Source organism: Equus caballus, chromosome 20 (genome assembly GCF_041296265.1).
Source record: "Equus caballus isolate H_3958 breed thoroughbred chromosome 20, TB-T2T, whole genome shotgun sequence".
Classification (NCBI taxonomy): domain Eukaryota; kingdom Metazoa; phylum Chordata; class Mammalia; order Perissodactyla; family Equidae; genus Equus; species Equus caballus.
Window position 1 is genome coordinate 48,821,358 of NC_091703.1, and position 21,051 is coordinate 48,842,408.

General features: G+C 42.7%; 1 protein-coding gene across 16 annotated transcripts in view; it reads right to left on the minus strand.

Moving 5' to 3' along the window:
• The window catches only part of ADGRF5 (adhesion G protein-coupled receptor F5), a 101,315-nt gene that overhangs the window by 4,678 nt on the left and 75,586 nt on the right, over positions 1–21,051 (minus strand). For 8 of the 16 annotated variants that reach the window (XM_070245650.1, XM_005603979.4, XM_005603977.4 and 5 more), the window contains exons 11-21: positions 16,473–16,643; positions 14,482–14,601; positions 14,119–14,328; positions 12,376–12,588; positions 10,476–10,631; positions 8,420–8,628; positions 6,266–6,445; positions 3,052–4,446; positions 1,724–1,765; positions 1,575–1,634; positions 891–975 (exon numbers count right to left, since the gene is read on the minus strand). In XM_070245650.1, the coding sequence (XP_070101751.1) occupies positions 891–975; positions 1,575–1,634; positions 1,724–1,765; positions 3,052–4,446; positions 6,266–6,445; positions 8,420–8,628; positions 10,476–10,631; positions 12,376–12,588; positions 14,119–14,328; positions 14,482–14,601; positions 16,473–16,643 (2,841 nt within the window). The remainder of the gene's footprint in view (positions 1–890; positions 976–1,574; positions 1,635–1,723; positions 1,766–3,051; positions 4,447–6,265; positions 6,446–8,419; positions 8,629–10,475; positions 10,632–12,375; positions 12,589–14,118; positions 14,329–14,481; positions 14,602–16,472; positions 16,644–21,051) is intronic. The other 8 variants (XM_014734476.3, XM_070245656.1, XM_005603980.4 and 5 more) reach the window with 1 other exon arrangement.

The following is a 21,051-nucleotide window of genomic DNA, read 5'->3' on the forward strand; positions in this document are numbered from 1 at the left end:
GTGACTTTCAAAATCAAAAGTGAAGGTCCTCCAGTTTCATGAGTAACACATCAAATTGAAGCCAAAAACATGAAGTCCTCTGGAATTTTAACAATTAATAAACATTCTCAAAACTGGCTTTTATATGAGAAGACTTAGTCTAGAATATTGACACATTTCTAGACTCTGCATTTGTGATATCTGCTCAGTCTCAAGAAGCTGGAAGGAATTCTCGCGCCTATTTTCCTGGGCGGGGGGTGGGGGGGGCAGTAGGGACATGGCACAGGGGTTTCAACTTGCCAGAGTAGCTGAGACCCATTGCCCAAAGACATTAACGTTATTTATTTTATACCCCCAAGGTGGACATTTTAACTGTGTATGTTCCTAATAGAATAGCTAACTTGGGTGATCCCTCATATATGTGTGCACAGTTTTATAAACGTCAAAGTGTAAAATAAGCACACTCCAAAAAAAAAAAAAGGAAAAAGAAACCCACAGCACGAGATCCTATAGTAGGATTTTCTAAATATAGTCTTTGCTGCACTGTAACCCAGAAACATGACCTACCTATTCTTATTTAACATGATAGAAAAGAATTTTATGTTTGACTATTGGCAGTTCCCATTTTCATGGTTGAGCCAGTTTTGACAGACAGCTCCTCCAAAGTCTTGTCTAGATACTCCAAATCTTATTGTTCATAAGATACGATTAGTTGTCCACTGAAGGCAGTTGCCCTCTGTACCAGCTTCCTGGTGGTTAGGGAAAATATTAGCAGTTTCCTATATGTAACCTCTGCCCCAAAGGAAGCCATTGCAGCTAAATGCACTGCAGCCACGAAGTGAGACTCCCCATCAGGGCAAATTTGTCCGGGTCAACCAGGATCCTAGGGAGCATCTAGGGCCACTACATACCTGTTTTACCAAACAAATTGTTAAATCTTCTGGATATTGGAGAACTCATAGAAAACACAGGTGTAGATGAACCTAGGGATGTTGACTAGAAAAGAGAAAAAAAAGACAATCACAAAGCCCGTATGTTAGACCAAGGCCTTTCCCTCTAGGAAGGTTAGTTTTCCGCCCTCTGGTGGTCACTGCCTGCATCTCCCATCCCATTTCCTAATGGTAGGAGCCTGGATGAACGTCAATTTCTACTTCAAGCAAATCAACCACCTTGAAACATTGGAATCTCATCGTCAGTCTTAGGAAAATAACTTTTGAATGCATGTTTACTGTGTGCTAGGGCTCTCGTATCTTCTGACATGTGGAAACAGCCAAATATAATCGACTGCAGTAGTTATTTTCCAAAATGAACTGCAGAAAATTCTATTTATCATTATTCCTCAAATTGTGCTATTGCCTGGAGTTTCCCCAGAAGATTGTTTTCTTCTCATTGAAATTTGATTTTAACCTCCAGTCGAGATTATCTGTGCTATTTGACCCATATTTAAAGATGTGGGACCGCTTTAACGATAGCTCCATGGCTGTGTTTAACAGGCAGAACGAAGTGAGAAGCAAAAACAGTGAAATAATCTATGCTAAAACTAGTTGTGGAGAGAGAGGGGGATTTGGAAAAGTATCCACAAAGGAAAGACTTACCTTTGAAAGCTGTGATGACCATCTCGACAGGGAAAACTTATTCAGCAAGGCTTCCTGTACCTGCATTGTTCAAAAGAAGCCACGGTCAATTCAACACACCACAAGCACTTTAGACTCTTCTAGAAGCATGAAACTGTCATTGTTCTTACCTTCTGATCCCAGAGGCACCCAAAGAGTAAAATGAATAATCCCTGAAAAGGATTGGGAAGAATCCATTTTAATCATATTTTTATCATCCGGCAAAACAGGAAGCATTATTAACCTGGCTTTGAATTTACACTACCTCTTCTCACATTGGAGTTTATGGAATGAGTCCAGTAGAGGATAATGTTAAAAGGAAGCAGTAGGTCCACAACAAGGGACCTTAAATGTTAAAATGTTATAAGGATATTTTCTATTTCCCTATTTCCCCCCGACTGTGAACTCAAGGTACTGCTGATTATGCTATTAAATACATCTCTTATGTCTACAGTAGCCCTCACATAGTTGTGATGAGGACTTGGGCATGGGGTGGAATAACCAGTCCCTTCTAGTCAAGACATATTATAAATGTCATTAGACACGAGTCTTATAGTTTGGAGCTATAGGACCAGTAGCACCAAGTTAGGATTTGCATGGTTTGGACATGAGCATCCAAGGAGCAATGTCTCAACTTCACTTCCAGGTCCCCTGCCTCCTCACGAGCTCCTGGGGGCCTATGCTTACCATCCCTCCTCCAGGTGAATCAGAATTAAGCATTCCCTTCCTTAATTAATTGTGTTCCAAAGACTTCTTGTCTTTACCTCTGCTAAAGCCCTTTCAACAATTTGGCTTGTATCATAATGAGTTATGTGCTACAGGAGAGGAAGAAAGGTGTCTTTTTCATTTTAGCATAAGGGGGCACAATGTCTACCTTGCATAGAACATACAGTCTTTCACTATTCAGCAAATATTTCCAGAGAACACACCATGTGGCATATAGCATTCATTTCATTGACTGGATGGTTACTAAGCACCTACTCTGTCTTTTTAGGTACCAAAGATATAGTGATAGATAGGACAGATGCTACCCCTGACCTCACAAAGACAGAGCTCATTGAACACTTGTGGAAATTAACTGGAAAGATTACTTGGTTTAATAGTGGCATTTTCATTTAGGAGAAAATAGATGGCATTAAGATAATGTTGGATAAATATCAAAATCTGGTGTAGGGAAGGGACTTTCCTCCTTATTGTATATTCAAGGCATTTAGAAGAGAGTCATGTGTGCAACTAAATTAAAATGCAGGCAATAAGAGGCGTGAGCTTCCATAGGAACAGAGGAATGTGTCCTTTCTATTTCACTGAGTTCTTGTAATTACCACTCTTTAGGCCTCGGGCTTCCTCTGGACTAAAATCCTTCCCCATTCCTACTCCTGTTTGTGTTTCTATCATTAATTAGATTAATTAGTCCCACCAGCCTAGATACTTCCTGAGAACGCTGCCCTGCAGAACTTACCTGGAAAGCGTTGAGGAGGGTAAATACAATATGGAACACAGCATTGCTCCCCGGGAACACAGTGGCGAGACCAAACCCCCAGGTGAGCCCCAAGAGTGGTGTGAGGACCCCAATGCTCTTGCTGATCTGAAAGAGGCTACTCTTCTCCTGCTTGCTTGGCTTGTCTCCAATAGAAGGTCTCAGGATCTTAGTGATGACCACTACCGTGATGGTCACGTTCACCACCACAATGATTAGTGCCGGGATGATAAAGGCCAGCAGGGCCTTGGTATCCTCCCAATTGAGCCAACAGGCGTTCTTCCTCGTGTAGACTTCCTGTGGCTGGGTGGCCCCCACCGTGATGACTGAGATGACAAGAGGGCAGCCATAGCCAAGAGAAAAGGCAATAGCCTTCTGAGTGGACCTGCTTGTGTCATGCAGGATGAAAACCAGGCGGTAGAAGAGCATGAGACCCAGAGTCAGCATCCAGAAAAAGACACTGAGGTAGAAGAAATGGATGAAGAAGGTGGTGGCCACACAGGCCGTCTCATTGAGTATGTAGTGATGGTCATCGATGGCGGCGGCCACAATGAACCAGATGTCGGCAACCAGAAGGGAAGCAGCAATGTTCACAATGCAGGTGTGACGCATATAGGAAGTCCGATTCTTGGTCACTGATTTCCACACCACGGCTTCCACAACCAGACAGGCTGCTAAGCTCAAGATGGAGAAGCACAACCCAATGTAGGAAATGATATCCAGTAGTATTTTCAGGAGAGAACCAGGGTCTGGGGAGTCAGGGGACATGAGGATGGAGAATGATGTTAGGTGGTCACAGCTGCAGGAGACGCTGTCCTCATTGACTTCTTTGACATAGCACCCACTGTTGTCCCACCCCCCGGTATGGTTGGCAAGGTTGAAGTTCCAGAAGACACACTGTGGTAGCCCGCCTAAAGGGTTGTTGTTCTTAAAAGTCATTGAAATACTGAACGGCATGGTTATATTGTGGGTGACAGTGGTCGTCATCACTAAGCTGTTTGTAAAATTCTCACCCTGAACCTCCTGGGCAATAATGGTTTTGAGAGTTGGGAAAGCCACGGTGACAATAGATGAATCCGTTTGCAGGTTTTCCAGCTGGAAATTGTCAATGGCCACATTGCCCCAGAGGTCAGAGTCTGCGAAAACAAAGCTCTGTTTGTAGGATTTTGGGTGGCCAGATCTTATTACCATGCCCTTCATCTGTACATTAGTTTGAGAGATGCACAAAGAGGTGCCATCTTCTGACTGTAGTGCTCGGGAAAATCTTTCCACTGAGTCCAGTAGCTGTGAGCTCTGATTGGTCTGTTGCTGTTGTAACACCTTCCAGGTACTCAAGATGGGCTTGTCCAGGATGACATTAACCGTAGAGAGAACGTGCTGTAATTGACATGGCATGTGATCAAACCAACCAAATTCTTTCAATCATAAAAGAGAAAAAATAAATAACATCTCCCTGGAAACTGGTTACTTGGGTACAGGTCAGAGGAAAAGAAGAGAAAAATGAGGTATCACAGGCTGTGAGGATCTGTGACCTGCCTTCTTATGGCAGGGAGTCAGCAGAGAAGGGGTCCACAAGACGGTGAGACTTTGATAAACATTTAGCAATAGAGACAGTGAGAACCGCCCCACCGCCCCCGGCACTGGCTAATGCCAATTCAGCAGGCTGGCAGAGATATTTATTAATTGTTTTATTTTATTTTAAATCTCAAGCCTGTAAAGGCTTTTTGGTGGGTGGTATTTCACCAGCATGAGTGAGGCAGTCTCAGAAGACCCTCTAAATGCTGAGCACCAAATTAGCAACACAAGGGTTGTTAAAGGCGTCTTTCTTTTATGCTAAACATTTTGCTTCTCTCTCCCATAAACTTGGGCTTGTCATTTCCCTTCTCTCAATATATTTTCTCTGTTCTTCTTCATCTTGTTCTGTTCTCTGAAACTATAAGCCCTATAGTTAGTTGAATGGTGGCTCCCCAAACAAGATGTCCTCAAGTCCAGACCCTGTGAATGTGAACTTATTTGGAGAAAAGGTCTTTGTAGATGTAGTTAAGTTAAGGATCTTGAGGAGAAATCATCCTGGATTACTTAGGTGGGCCCTAAATCCAATGAAAATTATCCTTATAAGAGACAGAAGAGAAGAAGATAACTGGAGAAGAGGAGAAGGCCACGTGAAGACAATGTCGGAGATTGATCTGAGGCAGCCACAAGCCAAAGAATGCCTGGAGCCAGCAGAAGCTGGAAGAGGTAAGAAAACATTCTCCCGTAGAGCCTCCAGCAGGAACGTGGCCCGCAGACTCTGATTTTAGACATCTAGCCTCCAGAACTGTGAAAGGATAAGTTTCTGTCATTGTAAGCCATCCACTCTGCGGCAACTTGTTACAGCAGCCCTAGGAAACTTACATAACCTCCCTGGACTCTTCCTATCCATGCTGCTTGGCAGTTGGCCTCTGGTTGGGTTTGGCCAATGGGAAGCAGTGGCAGGAGATGGGAGGGTGGGAGAAGAAAGACGATGAAATATATTTTTCCTACCATCCCCTGCACCCCCATCCCCACTCTCCTCAGCACATCTTTGGCAATAGCTGTGTCTGTCCTTCCAAGACTGCAGCTCCAGCTGAGCAACCCCTCCTCCAAGGCTTCAGCTCTCACTGGGCTGTGAGTGAACTATTTCTTTTCCTTTCCCCTTTAGTCCTTGGGATAGCAATGGCTCCTAAATGTTGCTGGTTTCTGGATGCCTCACCACCTTTTTTTTTAACCCTAGCTTTACTTCTGTAAATATCCCTTCATTAAAGTCTCTTCATCTGAATTCATGTGGGTGAATTCCTTTTCCTCCCAGAATCCTGATTGCTTCAAAGTACAGGTGTAATGCTAGACCATGGAGAATCTTACCTTGTACCTATTCTGAACACCTTTAATTCCTAGTTTTCCTAGAAAGCAGATAAGAATTCATGCTATTTTAAGGAAGAAACTAAAGCAGAGATTCATTAAAGAAACCTTCTAAGGTCCCCAGTTGAATACTGGAAACACTCCCTCATGTCCTAAAAGCCACAGCTAAAGAACATGTTATGTGACCCTGATGGGCACAGCATTGCTCTGGAAAAGACAGGGAAAAACCGCAGTGGAGAGGAGTTATGTTTCTTGACCGCAAGTCCTGAGGAGTGAAAAGACCTGACCCAAAACTCCTACAAGGCTTAAACAAACTCACCGTCATCATTTCGGAATTCACTTGGGTTGGAACTGTTGAAAGCAAATCAAGGATGTTAATAATGGCTCCCAGGCTCCCAGGAAATGAGCTGACTTCGTTTTCCACCTTGCCTGTGCTAATAGAAAGATCCTTTAGGTATGTAGCGAGCTTCTTGTCCTGTGTGGGGCTCTTGATCAAAGCCTATTAAAACAAAAGCCAAAACAGAAAGACAAACAGAACAACTCACCAATCAGTTCAATGATCAAATCCTACTGATCCATCCATGACAAAATCTCTCATATCTGTAGTTTCCTTTTTTCTCCATTCCCATAAGTATATCCCATAAGATAACTTACTTATCTCTTAAACTATCTGTGTGTACTCTTCAGAACAGAATATTACGTAAGAAGGGGAACAGTAAGACATGACTAGTTGAAAAAAAAGGGAAAGTAGATGAACTTTAGTAGTGTAACAAGTAGTAGAATTAGATTAAAGTTGAGTAGAGTTGTCACTTGGATAGTCTACGGAAGCATTTTGCTGCTCTTTGCTTTTTCTTATCTTTTATCTTGCTAATCATTAGGGTGACTGTCCATCCCAATTTTCCTGGGACAGTTCTGGTTTATATCTGCTGTCCCAATGTAATTATTAATAGTGGCCTCTTTTGTTTTTAAAAAGTGTCCTGGTTTGGATGATAAATTATATGGTCACCCTATCTACAATGATCACACTTGTATTTTCTAACTCCTACTTATAATTTCAAGAGTGAACTCAAATTCAATCTTCTCCATGAAGAACTTTGATGCGTTTCCCAAATCAGGGGAGTTTCTTCCTCTGTAGGCGTAAGTATTTGTTTTATTTGACATATATCACATTTGTGACATCTCTACTGGTATGATTTTGTGTTTTAATTTTGATATCTCTCCAATTAAATGATAAGCTCCTTAACAATGTGAACCATGTGTTATGTCCTTCTCATACTGCACAATGTCTAAGACAGCACAAGTCATTTGACTTGGTGCATAGTAGGTGTTCAATAAGATATGTTGACTGGATAAATCAAATGGAACATGATAGGCCTGCATGCCTCTTTTCCATTGAAAATGTATTTAGGTATCTAGAATTAAGATCAGGGCCCAAAGTTGAGTTAAAACTAGTGTGATTTCTATCTTTCTCAATTAGGATAATCTATATGCCCAATGCTTCATCCATCAAGGTCTAACTCAGATGCCAAGTTTTTCGAGCGGAGGTTCCTAATCATCCTAGCCAAATAGTATGTACATAACATCTATATTCTCTATCAAATCAGGGGTCAAGTTCTGATTTGGCCTCTTTACCCTGATAGCACTTATAATAATGCTTTGCACATAGTAGGTATTCTAATGAATTTTGCGTAAGACAAGAGAAGAGACAGAAGACAATTAGATAAAACACAAATCAATATCATCCCTTTTCAATTCTTCTTCCAAGGGTAAGAGGATTTGGAACTGGTTGTCTGAAGATGTCACCATTAGCTATAACACCACTGGTTGCCTCATCAGTATTTATTTATCATAACTCATGGAATTTTAGGAGGCTTTAACTCTCAACAACTCAGGTACGAGGTGACATTTACTCATTTGATGGGAAGAAAGGAATTTTCCCCTACACATGGCAGTAACCTCTATTGCAGGTAAGAGAGGCAGGCTAGTCCCTTCTTCTATAACTAGAGGTCACCTCTAAGGATTGAGGAAATCTCAGACCTGTAAAAGCATAAAGCCCTACAATTTTCTTTTTTTGAAAAACTGATGAACTTTATTTCTTATATTGCTCCTCTTCCTGAAAAGAGTAGAGCTGTTTGCTCTAATTATTCAAAGGTGATATCAAAATTATTCACAGGAGAGCGGTTAGAAAGAACAATCCTGCCTACACCTTGGAGCTAATGGAAACAAGGTACTGAGAAGTCAAGGCCAAAGTATACAGCTAGTCCTAGAGTGGGAAGATATTTTGTTGCCTCCACATTTATATTTAAGCAAATTTTTAAGCATTTCTAGATTACATCTTCTTTGGAAACAAACAAATAAAAGTACCTTTGAGAGCAACACAAATCAACCCAAGCGCCATTTTCCTAAGTGCTGAGATATATAAGCTAGACAGGTCTCCCCACCAAGAGCTCAGAGTCAGAGGTCTCAGGATCACCTTGGCCAGCTGGAGCAGACTGTTTATTGGGGCAGAGATGCAGTTGTTTCTCTTCACCTTCCACTGGGAGCCTACACATTCGTAAGTTATGATCCCGCCAGCAGGACCTCCAGGGCTGCTGGGAATGTCTGAGAACTGGCACAGCTTCTGGATGACTCTCCCAGGCTCCCCAACACCTATTACAGGATCCTGGCACATGATGGTCATCTCTGCATTGGAAACATGGAAATAAAAGAGACAATTGAAAAGAGGAGAAAAGTAGGGGAAATAGGGCCAGGCGTAGGCAGAATTTTGATGTTTGAGTTCATCTTTCTCTCTACTTTTGGTGACCTGGTCAGAGTTCTCCAATTTCTTTATTTTGCCCCTGATTTCCCAAAGCCCCTTAGTGCTTTCCACACAAATCTGACTTTAATCTGCACTTGCTTTTCCTAACAGAATTTGTTTCCTCTATGACTCATTCCCACCTCCAGTCCCTGGGAATCTTCTCTCTGCTGCCTATAAAATCTAAGCTGTGGAAAACAATAAGAGCTCAATGTATGCTTATGCAGATAAGAGAAGTTCTGCTCACCAGGCGTCGTAGGGACAAAATACCTTAATCCGAGGGCTTCTCAACTTTGGCGTAAGAGAATCACCTGGGGAGCTTGGAAAACACCAAGGCCCAGGCTCACTCCGGCCCAAGGAAATCAGGATGTCTTGGGCTGGGATTCAGGCATCAGTAGTTTTTTAAGCTTCCCCAGTGATTCCAGTGTGCAGCCAAGGTCGACAAGCACTGTCTTAATCCAAAGATATATTTAGTAGTGTGAATTCAAGGCACCCATGACCTAAAGATTCCAGGTAATATTTGCAAGTATTTGTTCCTTCTGGTTTCTATTAATGGTGACTCTATTTCATCTCTACTCAAGAGAAGCCTTGAATGGGAAAGTGGCATTTGTTGCAGAATCTCTAATCTCCAGAGGACTCTGATTCTCTTATGAGCAGATCCCTCTCTCACCAACTTTTGAATTAAGCTTTAATTGAGTTCTCAGCCATTGTATAAAATCTTCAAATCCATAAGTAAGGTTCTACTAAGAAAAGGAAGTGGAATCGGAGTTGGTATGAAGAAAGAGAAGAACAAAGATAAGTGAATAAAACATGTTGATGCCAGGGCTAAGATGGGGGCACAATAAAGAAATGACCTTGGCTGCCCTCTGGAAGACGTGTTCTTGGTAGAGTCAGCAGGCAGTGCTTCAGAGACATAGGGAACTCTAAGCTGCTTCCTACTTTGGTGTCCAGGCCTCAGTTACCAACACATGTGAGAATGACCAAAAATCACTCAGTAAACTCAAAGGAACTTGGTGATAGAGCCATGGATCCTTCAAAGATTGGGGGTCCTACTACAGAGAAGATTTCTGGGGGAGAGGATTGCTTATGGTAGAAGCCCAGGACCATCATTTACCCACTCGCCCCTCTGTGGTTGCTAAGGAGAGCTGTTACAGAAATGGCTCCACAAATCATGACCTTTTGCTTTGGAAATATGATGTGGGGGGATATTGGCTCAATGATGACAAAGGATGAAAAAGACAGTTGCCTAATCTTTAGATCGACTCTTTCCATGTAACCCTGTCTCAGTGAAACAGTGCTAGTGGGGACATCCTTCCTTTGGTGAAACCTCAGAGGGGTCTCAGCCTCACACAGACACTGTGCACTCTTGTCTGCCTGGGGTGGTGTACAGCCCTCCAGACTCAGCGGAAATAAGTCTTCATCGGCAAGGCTCTCTGCATCACTTCCTCCCCACCTATCACCAGCAGAGTTAAACCAGGTAGCCTCTGCTGGCTGCCCACAGCGTCTCTAGTTTAGCCCTTACCATATTATATGTGATAACATTTTTTATCATATCTATCTCTCCCTAGGCTTGAGGCCAGGAAACATGGCTTATTTCTTTTCCAGTCCCCATGCTTAGCCCAAGACCTGCCATATAAATGTGCTCGACATATATCTATTGAATGGGTGAACGAGGGAGTGAATGAATACATGACTCGTGACTATAACACTTTAAAGTAATTTAAAATGCTCTCACCAGGAACCAGATTAAGCTTCATAGACGTGCTCCGGACTGAGTTATTAACAGCATTGGTAAAATGACAAAACACATCAACATGTTTTGGACACTGGAAAACTGAGTTTGCCGTGAAATCATATTTGTAGCACACTTGTTTTCCGTTCACTTCTTTTGCTAAGATAGAATTATTGAAAGAATTAAGTTACAGCATGAATATCCAAAGCATACAGTTTGTTGAAAGGATCGATATGAATAAACTTGTCCACACTCTTCCCAGGAACGTGCCACATTCACTTCACATGTGGGTTTACTTATTTACTTTCTGCCTCCAGCTCTTAGAAGTAAGTAAACCCACATTCCCATAGATGCTAGCCAAAACTTTACCTCCACCATCCATCACTCCAAATCTGTGCCCACACATTTTTTTTGACAACGAAAATGCCTTCTCAGCATCCTTCTAATCCCCCTATCTATCTAAATCCCATCATGCCCTGTGCATTCATTCTATCCTGCCTTCCCCACATTCATTCAGCATCACCTCCAATAGGGTCTGTCTCCTCCACTGGACATTAAGTGTCCAGTCTTACTTATCTCTGCACCTCCCAGTGCCTAGCCTAGCATTTTGCACATAGGACTGAATGCATGCATCTTGAACAAAAAATGTTGAGATGTTTGAATATTTCAACACCCACATTGATTCCATGTCCCCCTACCATGCAGCCTTCTCTAAACTGTCCAGTCTTTATTGGGTCCCTGCTTTTCTGAACTCATACCATTCTTTCAATCTGTATTACTCATTTTGGATATTTAATGTTGTATGCATTATCTGTTATGACATGAGCCTTTCTAGATATTAATATATGTGCGCCACTTCTTTTGTCTCCTTTCTATTGCCTGCTGTGTGTTTTGCCTCGAGCAGGCCCCCAATAGTTCTTGAAAGAATAGATGAGTTTGTAAATCTCTCATGAAGATGTCTGTGTCTTGAGATTTGGGGTTATGAGCTCATATTTGGTTGCCCTTAATCTGTAGGAATCCTGAGGGATCTGGATTGAGGGGACGTTCTACCAGAGAGGATTTGAAATTTTTTTTGCCAGGTGCCATCAGGTGCTACCAATGGACAACTTTAAGTTAATTACTCCTCAACTTGGAGTTCCGGGACCACTCAGGCAGTGTAATTTCAAACCTGAAACCCAAGTGAAGTCAGGACAGTTTTAATTCTCAGGGGAAATTTTTGCCCAGCCAGAGATGAGGCCAAACTCTTAACTCAGGCAGATAAATTTTGTTTCTCTAGCTTATTCTTTTACTGAGCATGTCACCCTTTGAGGGTCCTGACATTGTGCTGGTAGGGTGGGGATGTCTCCCCCTTTTCTTTCGTGTCCTTCAGAGCCTTAAATCACAAGGTTTTGGGTTTCTGATATTGACAAATGCCCTCAGGAAAGCCCCAACACTAGCCAAAGCATTATCTCTATTTTTATTTTCCTCTGCATTTTTGGCCCTTGGTTATTGCTCTTACTTTCTTGTATGCTTAACAGTGCATTTAAAAGGATTTTTGTAGACCATGTAGGATTTTTAGAGCATGCTGATTTATACGATGGAGTGACGGACTACCAGAATATCCAGTTTACTCTATTGAGGAAGCAGAAAGTCTGTGAAGGGACCTTAACACTGCCTTCAACAGCTCCAACTAATCAGAATGGGCTCTGCCCTCACAGACTCTCAAGATTTTGCCACAAACCAACAAGCTATGAACCACATAGCAAAACAGAAGGTAATGAAGTCTCATGGGATTCTGCTCTGTTACATTCTATCTCTGATACAGTCCCTGTGTGTGTTTCTTGACCTTGACTTTAAGAGCAACTTTTTTCACTCTGTATGCATGAAAGAATATGTCCTAACAATTCAGCAGTTGGCTTCTTACCAGCAGGAAAGAACCAGGAATCCATTTGGAAAGTTACTTTGTAGTCTTCATCATCCTCTATGCAGCACTTCAAGTGACGGGAACCTCTGAGTGGAACGACAGCTTCCAAAGGATCAACCATGATGTTCGACTCCAGCGGCAGAGGGTGAACAGTGACATCTTTGGTGGCAACTCTGTATGAATTCTTATATCTAAATATGCAGTAATAGGTTCCTGAGTGGAAGGAAGCAAAAATGAGATGGAGGTTCAGTAAGACCCTTCAGTTTTCTAAACACTACTTCTCTTTGCTCCAACGCTGAAGGAGCCAGAGCAGGAGCTGGCCAGAGGGAAACCAGAACAAGAAGAGAGAAGAAACTCCCTTCCATTCCTGTTGGGAGGGAGGGAAATTTAAATTCAATATAAAATAAAAGCATAGTTGATTTAGATGAGAATAGTTTTTTTTAGTTCGAGTATCGGACTATTAATAGTTTAATGTGACTGGAAAAGCTATGGCTCCTCCTAAGTCATTGCCTAGTGACAGGAAAGAGCAATTGACAGGGTAGGCATGAGTTCAGCATGGGAGAAAAATACTCCCGCTTCCTGATTGTACACTAGCAAGTCCAAACAAGAACTGGTTATTTCTACAGTGTTGCCCAGGCCTCAAATGAAAAAAAAAAAGAAGACCTGGAACTCACAGGATCTGGACCGATTAACCTGATAGTTAAGGAAAGGCTTCAGGTGGAATGAGTAAGTGTTGGCCACTGGAGCCAGGATTGGTCTCCCCCTGACTCTGCCATTTACCAGATGTATAATCTCAGGTAATATACTCAACCTCGCTGGCCCTCAGTTTCCTCATCTGTAAAATGAGGAAAATAATAGACTATCTTCTAGGTTTATTGGTTTTTTTTTTTTTTGACAGGGTAGGATTCGCCCGGAGCTAACAGCTGTTGCCAATCTTTCCTCTTTTTTTTTCCTCCCCAAAGCCCCAGTGCATGGTTGTGTATCCTAGTTGTAAGTTGTTCTAGTTCTCCTATGTGAGCCATGCCACAACATGGCAACTGACAGATGGGTGGTGTGGTTCTGAGACCAAGAAATGAACCCAGGCCGCCGAAGTGGAACGTGCTGAAGTTTAACCACTAGGCTAACAGGACTGGCTTTAGGTTTATTGTTTTAAGTGAATTAACACACTTAAACACTTAGCACAGTGCCTATCACAGAGTGAGGGCTCAACTGATGTCAGCTACCATAGCTGCAGTTCTATCAAATTCTCTTTTTTCCCCAAAGATTTGTATTTCTTCCGAATATGAACAAGGTGCAGAGATAAAGAGGAAATAAAAATGTTTCTTTCTTTGGAATCAGGCATATGAAAGCTTCACCTAGATTTTTTACAGCCCAGTTGGGTGAAACACTCCTAAGAGTCTGATAAAAGGACTTTTAAAAACAATCCTCTTTCTTAACTTCATGGCAGGAGCCCAGGCTCTAGAATCAGAGAGACTAGTTCCAATCCTGACTCTACAACTGCAGTCGTGAAAACTTAGGCACATTTACTATTCTCTCTGAGCCTCAGTTTCCACATCTGAAAAATGAGAATAACAACATCTTCCCCAAAGGGCTGTTGCATTAAATGTGATGGCATATTTAATGTAAAGTGGTTGGCGCAGGCATGCCCCAGGACAGGTCCCCCAGGGATGGTAACTAGTACAGTGTCTTTCCAGGGGTCCAGGCAGCAGAGCAGGGAGGGTGTCTGGCTTGCTTTTCACTCACCGTTCCACTCCCTGGTCGCGGTCTTCACCGTCAGTACTGACTCTGTTCCATTGGGACACCTCCTTGTGGTATAAAACCTTTTGTGTATTTTAATGCCAGCAGAAGTGTTCCAGTATACCTCATCATAGCTATTCACATCACTGGTGCACTTTATAGATAAGCTTTGTCCCTCAGAAACAGAAATTGGGTCCGGGGTTATTATTAGGTTGGCTGAAAGAATGCAAAAAAAACAACAGACAAAAGAAAACCAACAAGAAGCACAATGTTTAGTCTTTCCGGTGACATTGACATAGGAGCGAAAATTAAGACAGACAGAAAACAGGGACCGTCCTGACTCTACTTGTGTCAACGCGGGATTGGTACCTTGCGGCTCCGGGGCTTTACTTGTTTCTAGGCTGTTCCCGGTGGTGCTCTGAATTGTACTCATTTCCTTCACATGCCTTAGGAACTCGTGCACTTCCCCTTTGTGGCTGGAATTAGCTCCTGATGATCAGCAGGGCAAAAGGTTGCAATCTTAGGGGTGTTGACTTAACCCAAGCTCCCCTCCAACCTCTTCGGTGACACCTCAAGGGAGACTAAAATGGCTAGGTTCCTGTAACAGCTTCATTCTCTACTCTTTTAAAATACCTTTTAAAAAATAGTACCACACTATATTTTAATTTAATCCTTTCATCTCTTTTCCGTATAAATGTGAGTCCCTCCAGAGCGGGACACTCTCCTCTGCGTCTTTGCATTCCCAGCACGTAGCACTGCATCTAGTACACAGTCAGCGCTTACTAAGCAGAAGAGTGATTTTTGGAACTATATTTTTAGTAGAGGGATCATAGAGTTTATTGCCCAAATAATTACACCAGGACTGTCTCGGGCAAACGAGGATGTATAGGATCCTAACTACAAGTCTCTCTCCATCTACTCCTCATTCTGAGAATGTCCTCATCGGTTCATGAGGAATTATTCATCAAAAATGTTAACAAGACCCTTACAAATATAAAAGCTTATATGAACATGCCACTACTTTTGCCTCTGAATCTTTCCGCTGCTCGTTGAGCATGTCCTTTACATAGTTGACATTTCAAAATGCCATTCATTTCTGTCTTCTATAGGGGAACAACTTCATGCCTTGAGCCCACTGATGCTAGCCTGCTTCTCCAACCAGTGTAAAATCTTATTCTTAGTCATAGTCAAAAGAAGTCAGGGCTTTCCACAGTACTCTTTAGAAGTTAAGATCAAATGTGGAGAACTCTAAAGTCATGCAAGCATGTATTAACGTGTCCCTCACACTGCCATCACTGTGTAGGGATCTTGAGATGCCTTTTTCAGGTTTAGCAGAAAAAGTGGAAAGGCTCACGGAATCATGAATTTGGTTCTCTTGCTTCTCAGTTGAGGTCAAACTACCAGACCAGTGGTTTTCAGCGAAGGCTAAATAGGTCCCAAAAGACAGCCAACAGCTCACATAATCAATACAACTCTCAGGTTAGAGCTTGCAGTGGACAACTGCTCTCACTGTAGAAAACCGCAAATTGCTCAAAAGACCCATGAACGCTTCTACAGCAATAATATTTTCAGATAAACCTAATCTTGCTCTTTGTAAAAATTCTAAGTCATGATAACAGAAAATCAGTCCTTTCTCCAAATTGTTTGGGGGTGGGGGGGGTGGGGCGGGGTGGTGTCTGATGATTTATCTAAATAGTTCATTTTTGTAAGATGGGTGGAAAAACAAGTTTGCCCCATTTTTGCAGATAGGGGTGATGTTATAAATGATTTATGATATGAGGAGAAGAAATGATACTTTCAAGAGGCCTACTAAAGCTGAATTAATTGAAATATTAAAAAATACTTGTTACAACCGTAAAATAACCACAAAGTATCAGATTATTAAAGCTTTCTGCAGCATTCTCTCTGGAATAGGTGAAATGGGAGAGGTGGAATGACAGAGGGAGGTGAATGGTGGTAGGGAATGAACCAGGCTATTGGAATTCAAGGCAGGGAGAACGGGATTAAGGGAGGAGAAAGGGGGAAATTAGGGGCATTATCCTCCTTATAAATTTAATGGTTAAATAGGACCAATCTGGGTGTGAAACCTACATCCCAGTCTACTTTGTGCATTAGCAGTACAAGGCAGGCCCTTCCTTCCCTGGTCCCAACCTCTAGCCTTCCTGATTCTAAAGACTTCATCTGCATTTAAATGGCAGAGAGGGAGCTCCTCTTCTGTCTCCCACTGTGGGATCTACCCCGACCACACTCCCGCTACCTAACGGGGAAGGCTCTGCTTTATTGCTCATGGATGTTCCCAGGTGATCGGCAGCCCATGACTTGAGGTGCAAGGCTACAAATTCTGGCGAGCGAGTCCTTACCCACAGAGGTGAATGTCACTTGTATGTTCTTACTGCCTCTGGCTCCATGGGCACTGGTGAACTCACAGGTGTAGACGACTTGTGTTCCAGCCGACCCACTTAGACACTGAACTTCGTTGGCGTGGAGGGTGTATTTGCTGCACCTGGGGTCTGTGTCTGTTTCAGAGTTTCCTGCAATGACATAAGCAATTCTTTTGCCGTCAGTTGGCTGACTCTTGGATTTAGTAGCAAAGAGGCCAAACCAGAGAAAAAGAATTATTATTTAAATTTGATTTCTTCTCTTTGAATGGAGAGGCAGGGCTGCATAATGGTTAGGTCTGCAGACTCAGGAGCCAGGTGGCAGCAGATCCCAAACTCTAACACTTAGCTGGTGGAACGTTATTGAGAAAGTCACTAGACTGCTCTGCGCCTCTGTTTCTCCAGATGTAAAATAGGGATAAATAATAACAGCTCTGCCCAGGACTGTGGTTAGGTAAAATGAATTAATATATATAAATAAACACTTAGAACAGTGCCTGGCTGGGGCCCGCCCCCAACAAAGAGCATTAGTGGTGGTCGTTCGAGTGTGAGAAATAAAAAAGAGAAGCAAAGTGTTTGGATATGATTTCAACTGGAAGGAAAAAAGGTGTCGGACTATTTAAACTGTTCTTATTATTGAAAGGAGGAAGAAACAAGACTGGCACACCTGATAGGCATCTCATTTGAGAAACGTTTTCATAGCTTATTCCCTATCAGTCTATATGTTTTAGTGGAAGCTTCAATTCATGATTTTTCAGATTATCAGCAGTTTCCCCTTCAAAATAGTTCCTTTTTCATATCTTCCTTTCCATTCCCAAGATGCCCTCCAAGCCCTCTTTACTCCTTGCCTATGGCTCTCTTACACCCTCCTGGTGAGTTTTTTCTACTCCCGTCCCTTCACTCTCTCTCTTCCAACCTTGCCTACCGCCACGTACCCTTAAGACATTCTTCAAATACTATCAATCTTCCAAAAACTAAAGAAAAAGAATAAAGCTTCTGATTAGCTCCAACAGAAATGCATCTTTTCCAGCCTTGGCTGGATGATCAATGACATCTGAAATATTTTTATTGATATATAACCAGCTTTTCCCCTCAGTTCCCAAAATGGTTGTTCAGAACACCAAACTGACTTCCAGCTTCACCCACCTTGACTAAACTACCTCCTAACTCATGGGCACAAGTGTCCTTAATCTTCTCTAAGGCTCACCCCTCCACTTATCTTTGGAAAACCCACTTCCTCCATTTCCTCCAGGACTTTATTCTCTCCTTTATATTTCCTTTCCCCGGTGTCTTTAATCTTTCCTCACTTCAACCACCAGATACACTCAAGTCTTTCCTTATTAAAACAATCCTTCCCAAATCTAAAAGCTCCTCTAGCCACCACCACACTTCTACCTCTCTTCATACCACAATGCTTCTGCATTCGCCACCTTTAGTCTTTCATTCCCACTTTTCATCAAACCATTGCCATTTGCCTCTTCTCCCTATGCTCCACGTCAGGTGTCCTTCTAAGGCCAACTGTGACTCCTTCTCTTCCACATCCAGTGGCTTCTTCTCACACTACCTGGACTACAGCATCCCATTCTGCCCAGCTTCTCCACGACTCGGCTCACTCGACTCCATGGGTCCCTCCTGCTGCTTCTCTCTCTTCATCTCTCCTCTAGTCTTCTTCCCAGGCTCCTCTCTCCTCTCTTCCCTTCTTACATGTTGGTGTTCCCCAGGATATTGGCCTCCCCCAAGCATCCTGATATGGGCTCTTTCCTTATCTTTTTTCTCTACTCTTTCACTGGGCAATCTCATCTACACCCACAGCTCCTATTATATCCTATGTTTGGATGACTCCTCACTCTATCTTCAAGAGAAACCTCTTGTTGGAAACTCTAGAAGCAAATTCCCAAGTGCCAATTTGATGTCTCAGGTACCTCCAACTCAACAGGTCCAATTGAGAACTCATCTTTCTTCTCCTCGGACAAAACCTGCACATCTTCTAATGTTTCTTCTCTTCGTCATTGGCAGTTCACAAAACTAAGAATCTTTAAGTCATCTGAAATTACTTGCATTTCCTCACACTCCACTTCCACTCAGTTGTAAAATCTTTCAGATTATGCCTTTGAAACATCTTACAACTGTCTTATCCACTCCAACCCGTGGTTATTCGCCTGGGTCCCCTTACCTGTTGTCTGCCCATTGCATACTCTTGTAACAGGGTCTGTATTTTCAGTTAACTCCCCTTCAGGCTAGACTGCCTTAAAATTTATTTTTATTTTCTGAAATTTATTTTTCTAAAGTTCAGCCCAGATCATCTCTCTACTCTCTTTTTACCTTTAAAATCTTACCATTGCCCACAAAATAAAATAGTATCTGCTTAGCGTGGTATCTGTGTTTGTTCACAGTATGATTTCAATCTGACTCTGTTCTCTCTGTTTCATTCTATGTTCCTCTCTTACAAACCAGGTCACGTCCTGGGTCTTCAACTTGCCTACAGCTTCATGCCTTTATGCCTGGGTTCACATCTAGAATATTCTCCTTCCTTCTCCCTCCCGCTGACTCTTTCTCATCCTTCAAGGCCAAGCTTTCTCATCAAACTAATGCACGAGACAATGAGCCATGCCAGATGGAGTATATGAAGAGATGTACAAAAATAATTATAATGCACAGTAGATAGATTTCACACAAGAAATAAGTCCATTATGGAGATTAACGTAGGTGTGTTTTAATTGGGAGACTAAGGAAGATTTCAGAGAAGAAGGAAGATCGGCTCTAGGCCTGGAAAGACATGGATAGAATGGTGGCTGTGCTGTTCTGGTGTGTAGCTGTACGCGTGTGTGTATGTGTGTGTGTGTGAATTGGTACTCCTTGGAGAACCTGGCCTTCCATTAAGCTGCTTCAGGAGCTGGGGCTGGGCTGGGGAGTGGAAGCATGATAAGCTATGGGGGCTCTAAGCCCCCCAAACTTTTTATAACTCAAGTGCCTCCACTCTGGTCTGCTTTACCCATCAGACGTGGGGTTCTCAAGAAGGGGCTATTTGGCTTCCCTGGGGAACATTTAGCAATGTTCAGAGTCAGTTTTGTTACAACTTGGGGTGCTACTGGCATCTAGTGAGTAGAGGCCAAGGATGCTGATAAACATCCTACAATGAACAGGACAGCGCCCCATAACAAACAATTCTCTGGCCCCAATGTCATTAGTGCCAAGGTTGAGAAACCCTGCATTAGACAACCACGTAAGATTTTGGTTGAAGAAAGGATTCTACAGTTAAATTAGAAAACCATTGGAGTAAACAAAAGCACAGAAGCAGTAGCCTGCTAGTCCTGGTTGGGGAAAGCTAAGGAGTCCTGTTAGGCTGAAACATGTAGGAAAAGAATGGAGAGGCCAGCCCCATGGCTGAGTGTAAGTTCACACTGCTCTAATTCAGTGGCCTGGGGGTTCACTGGTTCACATCCAGGGTGTGGACCTAGCACCACTCATCAAGCCATGCTGTGGCAGCATCCCACATAGAAGAACTAATATGACTTACAACTAGGATATACAACTATGTACTGGAGCTTTGAGGAGGGGGAGAAAAAAAAGAAGATTGGCAACAGATGTTAGCTCAGGGCTAATCTTCCCCACCAAAATACATACTTTAAAAAAAAAAAAAAGAAGGGCGTTAAGGCTCCAAGGAGATGGTAAACTCAGAAAACAAAAGCAGGACCTCTGAATTGGGAGCATTCACATGGTACTTCATAAACACCCCTGGGGCTGTGCAACTTGGGGTCCTGCACGGAAGGTACTAAATGCAGTGAATTAAGTTGGTGCTCTGCTTTCTGGAGAAGAGATGGGATGCAATTCCAAGTTTGCTGCTCAAGTTAGATAAGATCCAATGAAGACTTCCCACCATACTGAGGACAAGTGAGGGGACGGTTTTTAAAGCTACCATCATTATCAGAAAATAGTTATTGTGGCAGATTCAACGTAGTCAACTCTGTTTTAAATGTTTACATTAATTATCTTGGTTTTTGTCCCTCTGAAAGTCTTGTAAAGTAGGTACCATTATCACTGTTTAGTAGATGAAGGTCTGGGAGCCAGTGCAGCGACCCAGTGTGCTCTGCCTCAGAAAGAGGGCTACGTGGCAGAGCTGGGATTACAGCTTTTCAGGACCAGATACTGTCTTACTGGAAAACACGGGTTGTAAGGTTAATTTTTCCAGGGCAGAAGACTTGGCTTAAGTTCTTTGCTTTTCTTTTTCTTTTATTAAATCCAATTTTGTGGGCATTCTTACAAGTAGAGACATTACTATTTATGATGGGATTTGTCTATGGCCCCATTAAGAACACATAGAGAGACATGGAGGAGGAAAAAGAGGGGTGGGTGACAAGGTGGAGCCCTTTGCCATGGTCAGGGAGACCCCGAGTAGCTCACAGAAAGCCTCAGTTTCCTTGTGTCTAAAATGGGGGATTGGACTAAATCCATGGTTCTTACTCCCCCCTGCCCGATAAAGTCTCTGGTGAAATTTAAGAAAATATGTCACAGTCTGGAGCACAAACCCGGAGATTCTGACTTAGTTGCTCTGGGTAGAGCC